This window comes from Bombyx mori, chromosome 6, assembly GCF_030269925.1.
Source record: "Bombyx mori chromosome 6, ASM3026992v2".
NCBI classification, from domain to species: Eukaryota; Metazoa; Arthropoda; class Insecta; order Lepidoptera; family Bombycidae; genus Bombyx; species Bombyx mori.
The window spans coordinates 1913582-1932745 of record NC_085112.1 but is presented as its reverse complement, the minus strand read 5'-3'; the positions used below and the strand labels follow the sequence as shown (position 1 = coordinate 1932745).

Genomic DNA, 19164 nt, shown 5'->3' with positions numbered 1-19164 from the left:
TGTTTAATAACAGTGGTTTACTAGCTGTTTAATATCTGTGAAAGTGCACAAATGTGGGAAAATGAAACAAAGCCGCTGGACATAACTTTTCGGGTTCCTCCAAAAAGTCAACTGGAAAAATCTCAGTAAATGACCACCATTTTACGGAGATTATATTATTTCATCCCATATCATCTAATTTCATTAAATTTCATCCCAGTTGATTAATGTCTCTAATTAATCATCTTCATTTCATTTCATTTCACTCCACATTATCATTTTTCATAAAAATAAGAATGTAAATTAAAATAAGACATGACTTAAAAGTCTTAGTTACCAGTTCATAAAGTACCATTAAAAAAAAAGTTATCGGCCGTCACGTCTAATGTCAAAGTCGTAAACTTTAACTGTCATTCGTTTTTCTTAAAACGGGCGAAATGTCTGATACAACCGGTGATAATTTAAAACCACGAGTTTTAATACTAGGAGGTAATGTAATAACAATATTATAAGTAGTTCGTGCAGTTCCATGGGTCCTTTAAAGCGTATTATGCCCAAGAAGTATTCAAATCGTGTAGTTTTTTTTTTGTCGCAACGGTCGTTGATCTTAGTCATCGTGTTACAAAATTAAACCGTTTTTTGCATGGTGATGTGCAGGATGCGGCTTCATCGGGCGGAACTTGGTAGATTACTTGATAAGGAACGATCTGGTTAGCGGGCTTCGTGTTGTGGACAAGACCCCGCCTCAACTGGCTTTCCTGAACCCTACACATTCTAAAACATTTGAGGACCCCCGCGTTGAATACAAAAGCGCAAATCTAATTAATCAGAGTGAGTAATATATTATTTAAAAAAAATGATACTTTATTAATAAATACACGATGTCCCAGTATTCTATTTCTAGAACAATCACACACAACATCTTTAATAATTTACCTGCATATTATTGTTTATAAACGCGGTATCAAAATTTACTTTTTCAAAAATTGAACTAATACATAAAAACCAAAATAAAATTTAAAAAATATACTCAACAATATGTATAAAGTGAATATAAGTAAACGCTTCAAATATTTTATCATTAAATTGTTTTGAGTATTAAAACACAAGAACAACAGACTAGTGAGTGCTCGTCAATTAAGATAAAAAGTATTATCACTGAAAATGAATCATTTCCCTATTATGTCATCTGTTAATATATGTTACATACACAATGTACATATAATGAACCGTAGAATATTATGATAAGGGTGAAAGGACATCGGGCACCTTTGTATGGGACACTTACCTACAGCGAACAAAAATGAAATTAGGTCTGGTGGATAGGCAATTGAATCTAGTTTACAATGGTATAGGTCCCATATCTGTGAGCCGTGGGAATAAGGAGAAACTGGACATTAAAAAAATATATTTTTTTTTACTTTTTTGTGCAATAATTCAAGAGGAAAAAAGGAATAAAAAAAACATGTTTTTCTCTTTACTTTTATTCTGCCGCATCCAAATCTACAAGAGTTTCGTCTAAAAACGCCGCAGGTGCGTGAAATTCTTCTTGATATATAGCCCAAGATAAAAAGTATACCACACTGGCGATGTGCGCGCAACTCCCTACAGTGCGGCGGCCGTGTATACAGGAACAGTAATACCCTTCGAGGCTTTGTCTTCCTTGCAATGCCGGATTTATTAGTATATATGTATAATAGCGTTTTGCTCTTATGTGACGAGACTGTATTCTGCCTCGTATTAATATTTTATTTTCTACCAACTCTCTGCGATGGTATAATTCCATTATATACACTCCGTTTGGCCGCATGTGTTCATGGCAATAAGATTTGGCCAATTTCAAATGGTATATTCCCAAGGTAAATAAAAATAGCTCGTCGTAAGTTAATTGTGGAAAATCTCTTAATTCGGGATTGTTTGCCTCTATCGGCGTGAATGCAACTCTTTGCCTGTTTAAGTTGTTTTGAATCACGTAATCAGCCAATTCATTTTCTCTATTTATATTCTCATTTATCAACGCAACATGCACACCCACTTATCGGATATCAGTCAGGTTGACTTTACGAAAATACCATGGAGTGATATTTTAACTTACTGAGCGGTCATATTTAGTAATTAGGACAAATAGTCAACTTAAAATATGAATTTCATTTTACTTTTATTTCCATTTTCCCATTGTTATGAATTAAAATAACCACATAATATTAAATATGATTGGAAGCACTATGATTTACAAGTGTTTTGGTTTATGTTCGCGACTTTAAAAAAAGCGGGTAAAAAACGCCCAATGATCTTTGTTGAAGTTTGAGAAGTTGAACAAGGTTGTGCTTTGAGACCTGTACTAAATAGTATTTAACACTCAATTTTGACCTTTTATCTACAGTTAATAAATTTGCATCCAACTATTTTAAGTAAAAACTTTCATTTTAACTTTAACTTTCATTTTACTTTCATTTCACATTTTTGCATTCAAATGCGGCTTATCATGCCTTTTAACTGTAATGAAATTTGTAACATTGGAAAGTGTTGTTTAAAAATACAAATGAATAACAACAAAACCTAAAAGATGATCATCACAAACATAATCATGTAAGTGTGTAAATTTTACAGACCGTGATTCTATGAATTCACTTTCACTGTACTGAATAGTGGTGGTTAAGATAAAGAGAGTGTGTTTGTAACAAATAGCGTTCTAAATGTATATAGCATAGGCAGACCTAATGTAATTGTACTGATTGTAATTGTATTGATATATTTTATTTCATAATAGACTAATATTCAAAAGTAATTCTTCATTTAAAATTTAACTAAAGCTCAATCAATTCAGGCTGGTAAGTATCCCTTAAACATTTTTTTTTTTTTTTTTAAATCCTAATACTTCTTGTTAACACTACTACACTAACAAATTATCTGTAAACATTCTTTTTTTACACTGTAAGCTATTAAACAAAATCTAGTCAAAAAAATTTACTCTGATGATGCATTAATATTGCTGAGTTGAGTTCTTTATGCTCTACTATTTATATATATATATTAATGATGTGACAATTATCTTTATAATTAGAGGTCTGTTTTATTTGGGATTAGTATCAACAATTCCATGTTTTTAATTGAACTTCAGTTAAGTTTACCCCATTCAAATGGATGAAGAAGTTTTTTTGTTATGATATTGTTTCAAATGTTAAACTTTAAAGGGCTCTCCTGTAAATTTGCAAAAGTGTCTCTTAAACCATAGCCTTTCACCCCTCAATATATATTATACTCTTGGCCTATCTGTTTGTAAGCAACATCACAAACTATTGCAACTACTTATATCTGTGACATGATATCAAAGTCTCTTAATATATTGTTTAGTAACAATACACAGGATCTTGATACCAACCCATGCCATAAACATCTACGATTATACATCACTACTGCTTCATAAATATACACAATACTAATGCATATATTTATGACATGTTGAATTATAATAGCAAATTCAGTTTGCTAAAACACTGTCTCATTGTTTTAGCTACACGTGAATGTCATATTAATATTGTTAATAAACAATTCTTGTATTTTCCTCAATGTACAAAATATGTTGTCACATATTCAACAACTATTATGAGGCAGTAAAATATTTATTAAAGCAGGAGATAAATTAAGAGGAAAATATAAAAAAAATATCAGAGAATTATAACTGGTCTTTATTGAAAACAAAATTTACAAATAAATCTCTGGTTGTTATATCTATATCACAACTGCATCCTGCGCTGCCTGCATCCAGCGGATGCGGACCGGTCTTTGTGGCGAGGCTTGAGGGAGGCCTATGTCCAGCAGTGGACGTCTATGGGCTGATAGATAGATAGATAGATATTATAAAGCTGAAGAGTTTGTTTGTTTGAACGCGCTAATCTCAGGAACTACTGGTCCGATTTGAAAAATTATTTCAGTGTCAGATAGCTCATTTATTGAGGAAGGCTATAGACCAATAGGGCCAAGCGGAGCACCAATAAAGAATGTTACAAAATCGGGGTATTTTTCCCTTTTGAGAGCTTAAGCTATATGTAGATATACGCCAAAGTAACTACTCCACGCAGACGAAGTCGCGGGCAAAAACTATATTAATATATAATTTTTTACAAATTATATAACAATCATAATCCTTATTCTTATAATATGCACTGTCAGTTTGTAAAATACAATTGCTATGTAGAACATATGTACATGCCAAGTTTAGACATTATTTAATATCGCATACAGACATAGAGTACACATACATAAATAATGGAGTAATCGGTAACCTACTTTAAGTGAGCCTGCGTCTACGGCATTTGAGGAGAGCTCGCTGCAGTGTATAGCGACTTGACTATGTTCCTGGCGTTGCCGTCGTCCGTGAATGACGAGAACCACTTACCATCAAATGGGATGCTCGTCTGCCTAAGACGGCGATAAAAAATACGGCATACTAAGGAAGGCTTACCTCAAATGTCTGTTTGTCACAAAGCCATACAGCTTCTCGTAAGGCCTCATTCGCACGGGAGCTTTTTAGCGCGCGTTAAAAAAGCGTTCAAATAAAACAGATGAGCATTTCTCAAAATAAATGCACCACCAATAAAATAATGTACTAAAATAAAAATGTTAAACTAAAGCATTTTTTTTGTTTTCATTTGTAGATAGGTGTCTATAGATTTTGAATATGAGGTTTGTTCTGAGGTTTAATATGTAATAAAGTAGAGAAATGTGTAGAAATATACCAAGGGCGGAGAAATATTCTTATTTTGTTATCGTCTATCAATTACGTTAATTAAAACACCAAATCAATTTCGTCAACTTTTATGCATTTCAATAGGGTGACATAACCATCATTTTACGTGTCTATAAAAAACTGTTAACATTTACAGCAAAATGTTACTTATATAAGTTGTAATATATCCTTTACGTTACCATTTGCCCACAACTTTGTTTTAAAATCACAGTAAAGAAGTTTTGATGTTGTTTTATTTTTAAATACGTTCACAAATGAAATAACAATACACTTCTTTTGCTTTTTTAAAAAAAATTGCAGGTTTTAAGATAATAAATAAAAAATTTGAAAAGAAATACGTGTCCGCTTTTATGGGACAGTAACAAAAATGGAATACTGGTAACAAACTAGGATTTTATAAGGCTAGTTTTCGAAGTAGTTCAAATTATAATAAACTTTGACCCGTGTTAAAAATAATTATAATTATATTTATATATGTAGATTATAGCATGAACTGCTGTCAAAGGACATTTAAACATTTTTCGTTTAAAAAATACCCTATTCAAATATTTAGGAACATTTACGAGTAGGTAACAAAAATATCGTTTCAGTTCTTTTTTAATCATAATGAAAAGGAGGCCTAACGGTTTCTGATTCAGTAAAAACCTTTAATAGCATTAATCACATTCATCGGCTGGATAGTGATCGTATAAATCATAATCACATCTTTGGCACCAGAAAAATGGACAACGTAATAATATTTTTATTTCTACAGCGTTCATACTTGATACAAAATGCAGCGGATTGTTAGACGAATCTGGAATAACATATCGGTGCCTTGATAAAATGTGTCGAAAAAAAAGGCCATGATAGGCCAAGGTGTAAACACAGGCACGCCACTTTTGTCTTTGTTTATTTTTTTCGTCTTCTGACATCTCACTTACTGATTTATATAAATATTTAGATTTTATCCTTTCTATGTTTCGTATTCGCTGCTCCTCCGTCTTTTGTGGATTTTCTTTAAGTCTTTCGCGGTAGCGCCTCATTTTTTCAGCAGAGGTTAGAGTCGAACCCGTCGCTTGCGACGAAGGGCTCGACGAGCGAATTAACCCCATAGACACAGCCCACTGAGTTTCTCGCCGGATCTTCTCAGTGGATCGCGTTTCCGATCCGGTGGTAGGTTCTGCGAAGCACTGCTCTTGCTAAGGTCAGTGTTAGCAACTCTCCGGTTGAGCCCCGTGAGCTCACCTACAAACGTTAGGGTGAAGCTGAAATAGCCCCTCAAGGCTATCAGCATAGGTAGGAAAAAAAAAGTGTTAGTGTAAAAGAACCCTTTTTTTACGTTACCCAGAACAACAGATATTTTGAAATTTAGCCCACCACATCAGAAGGAATATCATGCAGTAGTTCTCTCTTTACTATGATCGCACTTTTAGATTGAAACAAGCAGATATTTAAAAGCCGCATTTGTTTTTAAATAAACTAATCAAACTGATAGAAAAACACTAACAAAAAACTCCCAATCTATTTCATAGTACAAATCTGTAATAGTACAACAAAAAAACAAAGAAATTGACGCCGTTGTAATTGCAATAATTATTATAAAATTATTTTAAACAGAAAGTTAAATAATAATAATATATTATATATACTCAGCCTAATGATTTCCTATTTTGTTACTCTCTTTTCCATTTATACGTTACCACACAAAAGTAACAAAAAAAGAAGTAACAAATCAAGAACAGCATGTCATTTTATTTGTAAACACATGCAACTCACACGATTACTCTTATTTCGATTTGATTAACGAAATCAAGAATGGGAGCTTTAATAGTAGGTTAAGTGAAATAACAATAAAATCTGCACTTATCTATGTTTTATGAGTAACAAAGGTGGAATTTTTTTCTGACAGCTAGCTTCAATATTGACTTTTACCGTTCGTACCGGCACCAGAAAGAACTAGTCGAAATTAAAACAAGACGGATGCCAAGCCGACTAATGCTACCATTATTCTAAAATATAATTGCATTAATCGATTCTCATATTTCTTCAGAATTATGGTAACAAAAACTGGAATTTCTAGGTGGAACTTTTTACGGGACAAGTTAAAATCATTAATTAGAAATTTAATTATAAAGTAATGCTAAAAAGGATGTTTTAGGATGAATTGTAACTTATGGCTATAAATAAATAATATTTTATATTTATACAATGCCCATGTCCATTCAACTAAAGATCGATGGTTTGGTAAGATATTGAGATTAGGACACTGCACTTTTCATACAACTGGTTGAAGCTGATTTATGATATATATTTTTAATGAAAAAATGTCATTGTATTTATATCTGTTTTTTTCCTTTCTAATAAGTAGAGTAGTTATACTGCTTACACAATTTATAAAAAGTAGTAATGAACTAATATATTAGCCAGAACAAATTATTAAAAAAATGGGACAGAGGCTAAAGTCTATTGTGCAATAATTTTGAGAAATGCTCAGATGCATATGTTCATACGTCAGCGCTTTTAAAACGCGACGCTTTTTGCATGTTGAGCGCTAAGCGTTGGGCGTTAAAGATTACGTCACATCGAGAACGTTATAAAAGCGCCAACGTCGAGTTTTGACGCAAAGTTTTTAAAACGCCGTGCGAATGAGGGCTAAAACTCGTGAAACCAATCTGCAAGTTGAATAAATATTGCGCTGACGTCACCCTACGAGATAACAGCAAGAAATAAGCGTGAACTGTTGTTAAACATATCAACAATGGCTAGGACAAATACAAAGCTCCTATTTACATAAGGGATTCAATGCGAATCGCTGTAACTATACTGAGCCGTTGTAACTAAACTATACTGAGACCTTAGAACTTATATCTCAAGGTGGGTGGCGCACTTACGTTGTAGATGTCTATGGGCTCCAGTAACCACTTAACACCAGGTGGGCTGTGAGCTCGTCCACCCATCGAAGCAATAAAAAAAATATAGTTCCACCGAACGGTAATCACAATTCGATTGTGTCCGCGACCTCTATAAGCGCAATCTTTTTGATTTGAAACACAAATGACAATGCACTCGTAAATATTTTATTTGTTTCGACGCAGCTATTTTCATTTCAAGGCTTTATTTAGTTTATATTCAAAGACGTATCGACATTAGAACCAAAATGCAGTATGTATGATTTTGTCAGATGTTTTCTAACTTTTCGCACGTAGGTACTAATTTAATAATAATAATAAATATTTACTAACAATCACGCCACGTTAACTGGTCCCGTGCTAAGTTAGTAAATAACTTGTGTTACAGGTACCAGATAACGAAAATAAATGTAAGATTTTTATTATACACATACATATATTTAATATACATCCATAACCCTGGAAAAGACATTTTATATTTATCATACAAATATCTTCCCTTGGCGGGATTCGAACCCGCGACCCCCTTGCGTAGTGACCATGTCACTTACCACTACACCAGACGGCCGTTATACAATGTTAAATACAATTTTATCTGGCCATAATCTATATATTAATACGTGAAGGAAAAACTTTGTATCCCTTTTTACGAAAATTGCGCGGACGGAGGAGTATGAAATTTCTCACACTTATAGAGAATACAGAGAAGGAGTGCAGAATAATATTTTTTAAAATTATGCCTAAAAGTACATTAAATCAATAAAAAAACATTACACACACTATCATGTATTTGACGCACACACGCATGCATACTATTTGTTTATTGTCAAACTTTTGTTCTTGACGTCTGTTGTGGTCAAATTGAGAATAGATTATATATTGTTTGTCTTTATTAATATATTTCTATAGTGTAGTCTTGGCGAAATTTGTGATTTTAAAAGTATAATAGTCTGAAAATAGAATCATAATAGTGTACAAACTTACAATTTCAATATATTATAGTCGAATTTCGACTATTGCGGGACCACTAGTAAAAGAAAATTCACTTACTCGTGTCATTACAAGTTTGGTCATGGTTTCCTCTTCAGCTTCTTGCGCATCAGCGTTAGATCCAGGAGACGACGCGCCATGGGGGCTGGTAGTGAATTGTGCGAGCGAAACTCGCGGAGGTCAGACCGAGGCGGTTTATGCGGAAGGAATCGTCACCCTCAGCCTGAACGTGGCCAAGCACTGCGCCAGGATGAAGGTACCAAGACTGGTAGAGATCTCAAGTGGACAGATGTGCAGCAATGATAAGGTAATTTATATTAAACTAGCTGTGCCCGCCCGCTTTCCTGGGCCTTTAAAATTAACATTATTATTTCTCACCCCCATAAAGATTCTCATCATTAACGCCCCCGCAACTGGTGTAGGGAGTCCAACACTCATATAAATATTAGCCTATCCATTAATTACATGTATTTTCTGCATGGATACCAAGTTTCAAGTCAATCGGATGCATGGTTCAGTAGTTATAACGGAACATCCGTAAAAACCACTGTAAATTTATATATTAGTATAGATAACAACTAAAAAAATATGTTGTTGAAAATTAAATAATTTCACTGTAATATTGTAAGCGCACTTTAAAACGTGACGAATCATCAACACGGAGGTAGAAGTCAGTACCAAAAGCTTAACACCATATTGCATTCAAAGGCAATAGCCGAAGAGGTCAATTTCGTTTAACTTTCTTTCGAAGAAGGACATGTAAAACTACTGACAGATACCGATCATGAAATTCAATCTAGATCCTAATTCAATGTGACAAATCCGTTATCAAATCAAACTCCATATTACAGCCCCAAAAGGAAGATTGCTCAATTGACCCTTGGACGATCGAAGGTCGGATGAAGAGCAAAGTGGAACAAGAGCTGAAAAACATGGAGGACCTGAACTACACCATCATAAGGCCCGCTATTGTGTACGGAATCGGAGACAGAAGAAGTTTGAGTGAGCATAATATGACTATTTAGATTAACACTATAATATTAATTCTGCCCAAAATTGACTTGGCTCAAATATCAAATTGCTTTCTTTGTTTTAAATTTCTGCCAATGAAGCTTATAGCTAAACTATAGTAAGAGAACATGGGCTTCATAACTTGAGTGCAGTCACGCTCCTGATAACCTGAAGTCAAAATTGTGACGACTTCTTGACAGAAACTTGACAGAGACTTCTTTTTACCGGTGGTAGGACCTCTTGTGAATCCGCGCAGGTAGGTACCACCACCCTGCCTATTTCTGCCGTGAAGCAATAATGTGTTTCGGTTTGAAGGTTGGGGCAGCGGTTGTAACTATACTTGAGACCTTAGAACTTATATCTCAAGGTGGGTGGCGCATTTACGCTATGCATGTCTATGGGCTCCAGTAACCACTTAACACCAGGTGGGCTCGTCCACCCATCTAAGCAATAAAAATAAGAAATAGTTAGGAGGACGAAAACTCTCCATGTGAGTCTACATTACCATATGTAAATACCAGCTGGTGACTAAAACATGCTGGTATGATATTCAGAGAACCCTTCTGTGGCAGTCAACGACACACAGATAATTTTGATATCGTTTTCACCAACCGGAGTTAGCTGTAATCTTAAACATCCGCTATTTTTGTCATAAATAACCAAATAGATATTGGCTGCTCGTGGGAAAATATATAAATAATGTCATTCTAAAGTATCTATTGTTGATTGTGGGAACGTTTGTTTGAGTAAAGGCTATCCACCTTTATTCTAAATAACAGTTTTTAGTGTGATTATCAAAATAGTCTTTACTAGCCACAATACATGGGCAGTGGAGATATTTGCCCACCTGTCATCAGGTTTGAGCCCCGTGAGCTCACCTACAAACGTTAGGGTTACACTGAAATAGCCTCTCAAGGCTCTCAGCTTAGGTAGGGAGAAAAAAAAAAAGCCCACCATGTAACTTGTATGGCCAACTTAATGTTGAATGACATCAACATTGCCAACAGACATTAGCAAATAAACCGAGACCGCTAAGTCGGTACTTGCTTCATGAGATATTGGCGGTACTATGCCACTACTAACGAGTAACTACCAATAAAGTAAATTATTAGATTTTTATTTTTTAATGCTTAGATAAGTGGACGAGCTCACAGCCCACCTGTTGTTAAGTGGTTACTGGAGCCCATAGACATCTATGACGTAAATGCGCCACCCACCTTGAGATATAAGTTCTAAAGTCTCAAGTATAATTACAGCGGCTGCCCCACCCTTCAAACCGAAACGCATTACTGCTTCACGGCAGAAATTGGTGGGGTGGTGGTACCTACCCGCGCGGACTCACAACAGGTCCTACCACCAGTAAAAGTATTCCGAAAGTATTATATAGCCTGTGTCACTCCCACGAATGATATAAAGATACAGGACATAATACACTTCACAAAGACAATATTATAATATCTGTTAATTCAATCAGAATAATTCCCAACAGCACCCCGTCTCCTCTACGGTGGAATTTACAAGCATTTAGGCGAAACAATGAAACTCCTTTGGACTGGCGATCTGAAAATGAACACGGTACATGTCCGCGACGTCTGTCGTGCCATCTGGACTCTCGGGACCAGTCCTCAGGCCAACAAGCAGATCTATAACTTGGTTGACGAAGGGAACAGCACTCAGGGTACATTGGCCGAGCTCGTCTCTGATATATTCAAAATCAATCATGATTACTATGGAACCGCTATTTCTACTTTGGCTAAGGTGAGAAAGATATTTGTTTTATCTTGCTTAAACATGTCACACTTCAATAAGACTATCACAAAATTTGAGAAAAAAAATTTGAAACACGTCCATTGGTATCTATTGGTGTATATATCTGATACAAATCAATCTACAGCTGTACATTATCCAATTCATATAAACGGTACTGTTAACAGCAGCTGAACAGTGTCATTGTACTGTCAGTGTGCTCAGCTAGGGTGATGAGCAGGTCTACGAAGGCATTAATGATATTAATAATACACAAATATTTTAACACAAATTTTGTTCATTTTTATTCAACTTCACGTGACCTCTTCTTACTGGTAGGTAATATTTAATAAATTAACTAGTACAAATAGGCGAAAATTGCTCTACTTTATTAGGCGGCTAGCCCTAAAGATATGACTTGGTGTGCTTGATAGTACACTAGTGAAACCTGGCCAGTTTGTTGGCATATCTTGATATGGCTTTGTGCGGACCGCTATTGAATTTCTCAGAATCAGACACTAGACAGACTGAAGTTTTGCTGAAAATTTTATCATAGTACACACACACAAACACGAACACTCACACACAGATATGATTATTTTAAATGCGCCAAGATTGAGAAACTCGCGTCATTTAAAGTCCGCACGAAATGTCATTGAATATAAATCGTACGCTATTGCACAGCGAATGCTTACAAGCTATTCAAGTATGAGGGAAAAAAACAAACAAGGTATTTGTGAAAAAAAAAGGTTTATAAAATATTTTTTGTCAAAACCCAGAACCGGTATATGTCACTATTCAAATATTCAATGAAAGAAAAATGAAAAAAAAAAAAACAAAAATAATGTGTGGCCCATGAGGGGATCGAACCCGCGACCTTCGCGTTATTAGCACGACGCTCTAACCAACTGAGCTAATGGGCCGACGTCTATTTGCATGAAAATTCGTATCCCTTTATAACTGTTGAGTATTTAAAAAACCTTACAATAATTTGATAAGTTTCAATAATACTAAAATAAAACTACTTAAAGCGCTCAGCTCGTAGTGCCGGTATCGCTTTATTACTATTAGAACGAATTAAGGAAGCTGTTCAATTTTGACCTAGTGGCTCCAGGACCCACTTACCAATATCCGACCTAATGGTTCTGTTGTTATATTTCAACTGGACTTTTATGTTGTTATATTAAGAATTATTATGGTCGAGTTTAGTTTATCTTTGAAGTGGCCTAAAGGATGAGACGTCCGATGCATTCGTATCTAGTGGTGTTCGAATCCCGCAGGTGGGTACACTTTTTTACTAATGAAATACGTACTTAACAAATGTTCACGATTAACTTCGACGGTGAAAGAATAACATCAGGTATTAAAACTCAAACCGGCAAAAATAGAATTTGCGTAGTTACTGGTGGTAGAACGTCTTATGAGTCCGCACAGGTAGGTACCACCACCCTGCCTATTTCTGGGGTGAAGCCGTAAAGCGTTTTGGTTTGAAGGGTGGGGCAGCCGTTGCACTGTAAAATCTGAGACAGAACAGCTCATGATGCGAGGTGGTGGCATTTACGTTGTAAATGTCTATGATCTCCGGTAACAACTTAATACCAACCGAACCGTTAGCTCGTCCACCCATTTAAGCAGTAAAAAATCTTGATTTTTTATTTATTGCTTATATGGGTGAACGAGCTCACAGCCCACCTGGTGTTAAGTGGTTACTGGAGCCCATAGACATCTACAACGTAAATACGCCACCCACCTTGAGATATAAGTTCTAAGGTCTCAGTATAGTTACAACGGCTACCCCTACCCTTCACACCGAAACGCATTACTGCTTCACGGCGGAAATAGGCAGGGTGGTGGTACCTAGCCGTGCGGACTCACAAGAGGTCCTACCACCAGTAAAGTGCTTCACGGCAGAAATAAGCAGGGTGGTAGTACCTACCCGTGCGGACAAGAGGTACTACCACCATATCTATGTTAATTGGTGTAAACAGATAATCATTTAATACTTGTCTTTTTCTTCAAAATGTTCAAAACTTCTGCGTGAAAGATCAAGAGTAAAGTACCACTATAAAATAGAACAAAAATCACAAAATGTTTGGATTCTTTTTACCATTAGCTTCTTGCACATGATAATTTAACTCTCCAACTTAAAAAAAAGTCTATTGAAGTGTTTATCCAAAAAAGACTTATAACAAATCGTCTTTTCGCATTAAAAGTGTACAATTTCCAAAAATATTCGAAATTGAGGTAATCGAAGGAATCATTTGGTATCACCAGTATTTTTCTCATAAATACTGTCAAAAAAGCGTAGTTTAGTTTCAGTTTTTTTTATTTTTTTATTTACCTATGTTTTGACTACTATTAACAAAATTAATACATAATTTTATCTTACTGTAAAAGACAGATTACTGATAAAAAATAAAAATAAAATTGTTACAAAGATGATGAATATTAAAAATATCTTCACACGTTAAACCTTTAAAACACTCTCCTGTAAAATAATTAAGTTTTGAGATTATACTGTTTTAATGCGAGAAGACGAAATATTGCTGCACCATCAAAGTAATTCTGCCGTGAAGCAGTAATGCTTTTCGGCTTGAAGGTTGGGGCAGCCGTTGTAACTATACTGAGACCTTAGAACTCATATCTCAAGGTGGGTGGCGCATTTGCGTTGTAAATGTCTATGGGCTCCAGTAACCACTTTACACCAGGTGAGCTGTGAGCTCGTCCGCCCATCTAAGCATTAAAAAAAAAGTAAGGTTCGTCGTTATTGGTACCCAAATTAAAATTTGCTTCAGAACGACATAGCGTCTGTGGCGGAGGAAGCCAACGACAAGCACCTGACCGCGTGGGCGGACATCTGCCGCAAGTACTCCCTCCAGCACACGCCGCTCGAGCCCAGCGCCGGCGTGGAGCTGCTCCTCAACAAGCAGCTCTGTCTCGACGGGACCAAGCTGCGCGCGCTGATGCAACTGGACGTGCCCAAACCTACCGCCGAACTGTTCAGAGAGGTGAGTACGAGGCTATGTGGGTACTGTGTGGTACTGTGTGTACAGCGTGTGTAACTTGAGACCTTAGAACTTATGTCTCAAGGTGGGTGGCAGCATTTACGTTGTAGATGTATATGGGCTCCAGTAACCACTTAACACCGAGTGGGCTGTGAGCTTGACCACCCAACTAAGCAATAAAAAAATAAATAAAAACATCTAGCGGTAGGCAGCGGCTCGGCTCTGCCCCTGACATTGCTGGAGTCCATGGGCGACGGTAACCACTCACCATCAGGTGGGCTGTATGCTCGTCTGCTTACAAGGGCAATAAAAAAAACATCTATAACAGTCCCCGTCTCTTCTCAAAGATGCTTCTTGCAGTAATGCGTTTCGGTTTTAAAAGCGGGGCAGCCGTGGTAACTAAACTGAGACCTCAGAACTTATATCTCAAGGTGTGTGGCGCATTTACGTTGTAGATGTCTATCCAGTAACCACTTAGCACTTGGGCTGTGAGCACACATCTAAGCAACAAAAAAAAGAGAATGGGCAGCAGCGTTCCCTAAGTATTATACTAGCGGACTGCACCAACATTTTCGGTATAACGGTAGGATGTATTGTAGTCCTACCCTCCGATCTGAAGGATAGGGCAGGCGTTACAAATTCTCAATACAATTGAGACTTGGACCTCACGCCTCGACGCAATAAAAAAATAGTGTGCGTGCAAATTGGTGCACGTGAAAGAAGTGCATCTTCTTTTGCGGTATTTAGTATTGTGGTTTTCATTTTACATTCATAATTCAAATTTCTCTTGTAATATGGAATGTCGTGTATAAGAGAAATGACCTAGCTCTCTTTGTCTTTTCCCTCACTCCGCGGTCGAGTAGTTCGCGAGACGTTCTGTCTATTTTCTCACTCTCGCTCATCCTAAATTGTATCTTTTCTCTCTAGCCGTAACGAATCTGTCGTGAGTTAAATTTTACCCTCAACGCGCCTAAAGAAGCTTCACTTTATAATATCCGTCTGTGTCTCGTGAACTCTTGTCGATCTCCTTTTTTTTTATTGCCCTTGTAGGCAAATGAGTATACGGCCCTCCTGATGGTAAGTGGTTACCGTCGCCCATGGACGTCAGCAATGCCAGAGGCAGAGCCAAGCCGCCGCTTACCGTTTAATACTCTCTACAACCCTCGATTGTCGAAATCTCGGTTGAGCTTCTTTTTTTTTAAATCAATCTTTTAAATTATACATTTATTTTTCAGGTTTTAGAAGACTATGCTTCGATGCAACTCTTCCCCAAGGAACTTTTACTATGACTGCGCAATTAAAAATCGATACGTTTTTTTAACATTTTGTACGTCAACTATGAATAATTGATTTTTATAAATATTTGATTTCATTTAGCGTTTACAGAAGTCGGTGTTTTTAATTTTAAGCTTTCGTTTCGCTTTAGCCTATATTTAATATTCGCTAGTAACAAACAAAAAAAGTTTTTCGGACACGATGTATAAATAAATACCCTTCGTTCGCTTCATATTAAAAATAAAAATACTTTAACATTAATTTAAAAAAAAAAAAACATTCCATTCATAATTTCGCGTTTGCCTTCAGTATTACTATTCGATATTTTGGAATTGAGTCATACTTGAAATTCTTATTGAGATGCGCCTAACCTTATTACCACCGGTTTAACGGTGTAAGGATTCAAAGAGAATTGAAAGATACAAAATCACGTATAAGTCTAGAATGTCCACACGTTGTGATTTTGGTCGGACGTTGTCTGTGCGCTGCAGTGGCAGTGGTACACATGAATTTGAAAAAAATATTTCAATGAAGAAAAAAAAGTCCGATTTTTTTCGTGTCCAATGCGCGCTTTACATTGAAGCTTAGAAATGGAAGCTATTGTAACGATAAAAAAAAATCGAAAAGCCTTTCTATATTTGTAGGTACGAAGGGAACAATAACCTGTGTCTTGTTCGATTTTATAAAAGTCGTTTAATGAAATAAAGTCTCTCTCTCGGACTCAGGGTCTTTGAGAAGTTCCCTTTTCGATAAGGTTTTTTTTTTGATACGAATAGAGATGTAACTGAACGCGTAGTCGAATGAGTTGAATGTTCGAAAACAATGCCTTTTAATGAAGTAGCACCTTCTGTGAACAGGCATAGTCATGTTAATAGTGTTTGACATTGTTAATGACGGATGCGGTTAAGTTCTACATCGCCCGCTCGTCTGTCAATATAGAGGGAAACAAATTAACTGGAAAATAATTCGTACTAAGTGCGATTGGACAAAATCGAATGAAAATTTAGAGGTTAATTAAATTTAAATTGTCAAATATTACATTCACTAAGTGTGTGGGACTGTTCTCGAATAAAAAGAACTATCAACGAAACGAAGTTAATGCTCATTTTATTGTAGATGTTTTGTATTGCAGCACGCAATGTAACAGTAACAACTGAGGTGCGCCAGGTCAACGAACTTTTCGTAATACATGTACGAAGGTATCATGTACTACTAGATAGCCTGTTACAAAACTTGGCAAATTGAACTTTATTCCTAGTTCACGTTAAGGTAGTAAGTAGTACGCTTCGAAGCTAGGAATGGGTAAGGGAGAGCAAGGAAAAAAAAAATAAAAAAAAATATCAAAATATTTATTCGACGAACATTGATGTTTTACAACGAGATGAAATCATAGACAATTTTGATGCTCATTTAAAAAAAAAGGCGGACACCTGTGACATTTCTTTCGCCGCTTACTAATGAATGATACTGCATTAAGAAAAACAATTTTCACTTAATGTTCTTAGAGCTTTCAAAAAATTTCGCTAATAAACAGCCCAATATTATATTATGAATTGCATCAGAAATTTTGTAAGTACTAAAATATGATTTTTACAACACCGGAAACAACTAATGCAAAATTATGTTTAATTTGATGTTATAACACTAATATAATTAATTACTTTTACAGTAATTAAAGACTGTCTGACGATACCAAAAAGCAAACTTAATTTGCTTATCTAACAACAATTATTAATGGGAAGGAAAAACACTTAGGGATAATACACATGTCAATTTAATAATATGTAAAAATCTTCCAGTTTATATACATACGTGTGGAGTTACTTACACAAGACAAGAAATAACAGTAACGCAACATTTTAGATTACTATAGCATGAATCTGTAAAATGTTTTGATTCAGAAGAAAAAATACAAATGTTTGTTAGTTCTGTTTCTGGTTATGAGCTAAATGGCTAGTAGCGTTTTTTTCTCGGTTTTCCATAGTTTGAAATTTAGAAGCGATTCTAATTAAGTACATGACGATCTATGATTTTGGCTCACTTTTAGCGATAAGACTGGTCTTGTAATTTTGCATATTTTAAAAAAATATTATTTTGGTGTATAATGAAGCATATTATATAATATCAACGATTTATTGAAACAAAGACATCCATTCTCTTCCATCCATTATCTTAGTTCAAACTTTGATTCGATTAAACGTCTTAACTATAGTACTTAGTTATGGTACTTAATATTTTAATTTAATACATAAAGGTGCGAAAATTATTCAGTTTTGTACTCATTTTTTTAAATATATTTCTAAGCGAATGTTAAATTTAGTTATAATATTTTTTTAATATATTATAGAAACTTTGAAATTATTCTCTTTTATATACGAATGAAATTGTTTTTAAAAGTAATGAAGAAAATACAGTATTTTCAACTGTCAACCTGTCAATGCTTGATTTATGGTATTTTAAACGAGTCTCATGTAAAAATAATTTCATGAAATTCTAAAGCGCTTAAATAAACTTAAAAACCAAACTTCTAAGCCGTGCAATAAATATTGCGACTATAATTTGAAATCTTCGTCTCTTGGGAACTTTCGTAGTGTTTTGTTAATTTCATCGCTGATTTTCTGACAAAATGCATACTCTTAATATAAAATATGAGATTACATAGTAATATGAATATCCTATTACTTCTGTAAACATCCGTACTCTATGGTCGAATTATGAGATCTAATTATTTTCCATTGAACTTTGTAGATTTCAATTGCTGTTTTATTTTTAATATACATTTTGTATTATGTTTTTATTTGTAAAAGTAATATGTATATTTGAATCGAATTTTTTATATTAACGAAACCAAGTTTCCGGCTCTACGATTTTTAATAAAAGAATAGAATTTTAGATTTAAGTTTACGTTTAAATCGATAGTGCTAAGCGCAATTCGTATTAAAATTATCGACAATAATTTTTGTATCAAAAAAGAAAGAAACGCGATCCGATGGAATTTTAAATCGTCTTCGCTTCGCATTAGATCGCTGCGTACACATTACACGGGTCGGGTAGTTATTGTTTGAAGCTTGTGAACATTTTGTACTTGCTATCGATGTATTATCAATAAAAGTATTTGTATAGAAAATTGTTTTAATGGTTATATGAAAATGTGTTATCCGAAAATTTCACGTTTACAAAGAATCTATGGAGGATAGAGGTAAGGAGAATCGTCTCTGTGCGTGTAAAAATGTCCGTTAAAATCTGCTAAATAAAGGTGGCGCTATAGTAGCAACCGGGTAAATTTTAAAAAAGACGCTAAAAGTTATTAGAATGAGATAGATAATAAAACAGGACGAAAGAACTGTAAGCACTACAAAATCACAAAAAGTATTTTATTTAAAACTGATAAGAAAATAAAATCGAGGTCTCCACGTTTTACCACAGCAATAATTTTAGGTTATATTGACGAAATTAGTTTGGCCTCCGTAAACATGTAAGGTCTAGTATATTACACTGTCACTAACTACTCAAGTCA

General features: G+C 35.1%; 2 protein-coding genes and 1 non-coding gene across 4 annotated transcripts in view; 2 read left to right on the top strand and 1 right to left on the bottom strand.

The window, feature by feature from the left end:
* Positions 1–19164, top strand: part of LOC101744891 (putative transporter svop-1) — a 42454-nt gene that overhangs the window by 16177 nt on the left and 7113 nt on the right. The window lies entirely within an intron of this gene.
* Positions 325–18774, top strand: LOC692916 (UDP-galactose 4-epimerase). 2 transcript variants are annotated; one of them, NM_001046759.1, is given in 8 exon segments: positions 406–468; positions 637–810; positions 8709–8917; positions 9462–9612; positions 11111–11379; positions 14163–14375; positions 15608–15643; positions 15646–15922. In NM_001046759.1, coding segments are annotated over 8 exon segments (1152 nt in total). In that variant the 5' UTR covers positions 406–416; the 3' UTR covers positions 15694–15922.
* Positions 12217–12290, bottom strand: TRNAI-AAU (transfer RNA isoleucine (anticodon AAU)). Its single transcript has one exon. It is a non-coding gene; the product is annotated as a tRNA-Ile (tRNA).

Excerpts from the sequence above, each read along its gene's own strand:
- LOC692916 (XM_012689613.4), top strand. The coding sequence starts at position 417 with ATGTCTGATACAACCGGTGATAATTTAAAACCACGAGTTTTAATACTA. Across the intron at positions 11,380-14,162 it reads CTATTTCTACTTTGGCTAAG|AACGACATAGCGTCTGTGGC; the intron begins GTGAGAAAGATA and ends AATTTGCTTCAG. Across the intron at positions 14,376-15,607 it reads CCGCCGAACTGTTCAGAGAG|GTTTTAGAAGACTATGCTTC; the intron begins GTGAGTACGAGG and ends TTTATTTTTCAG.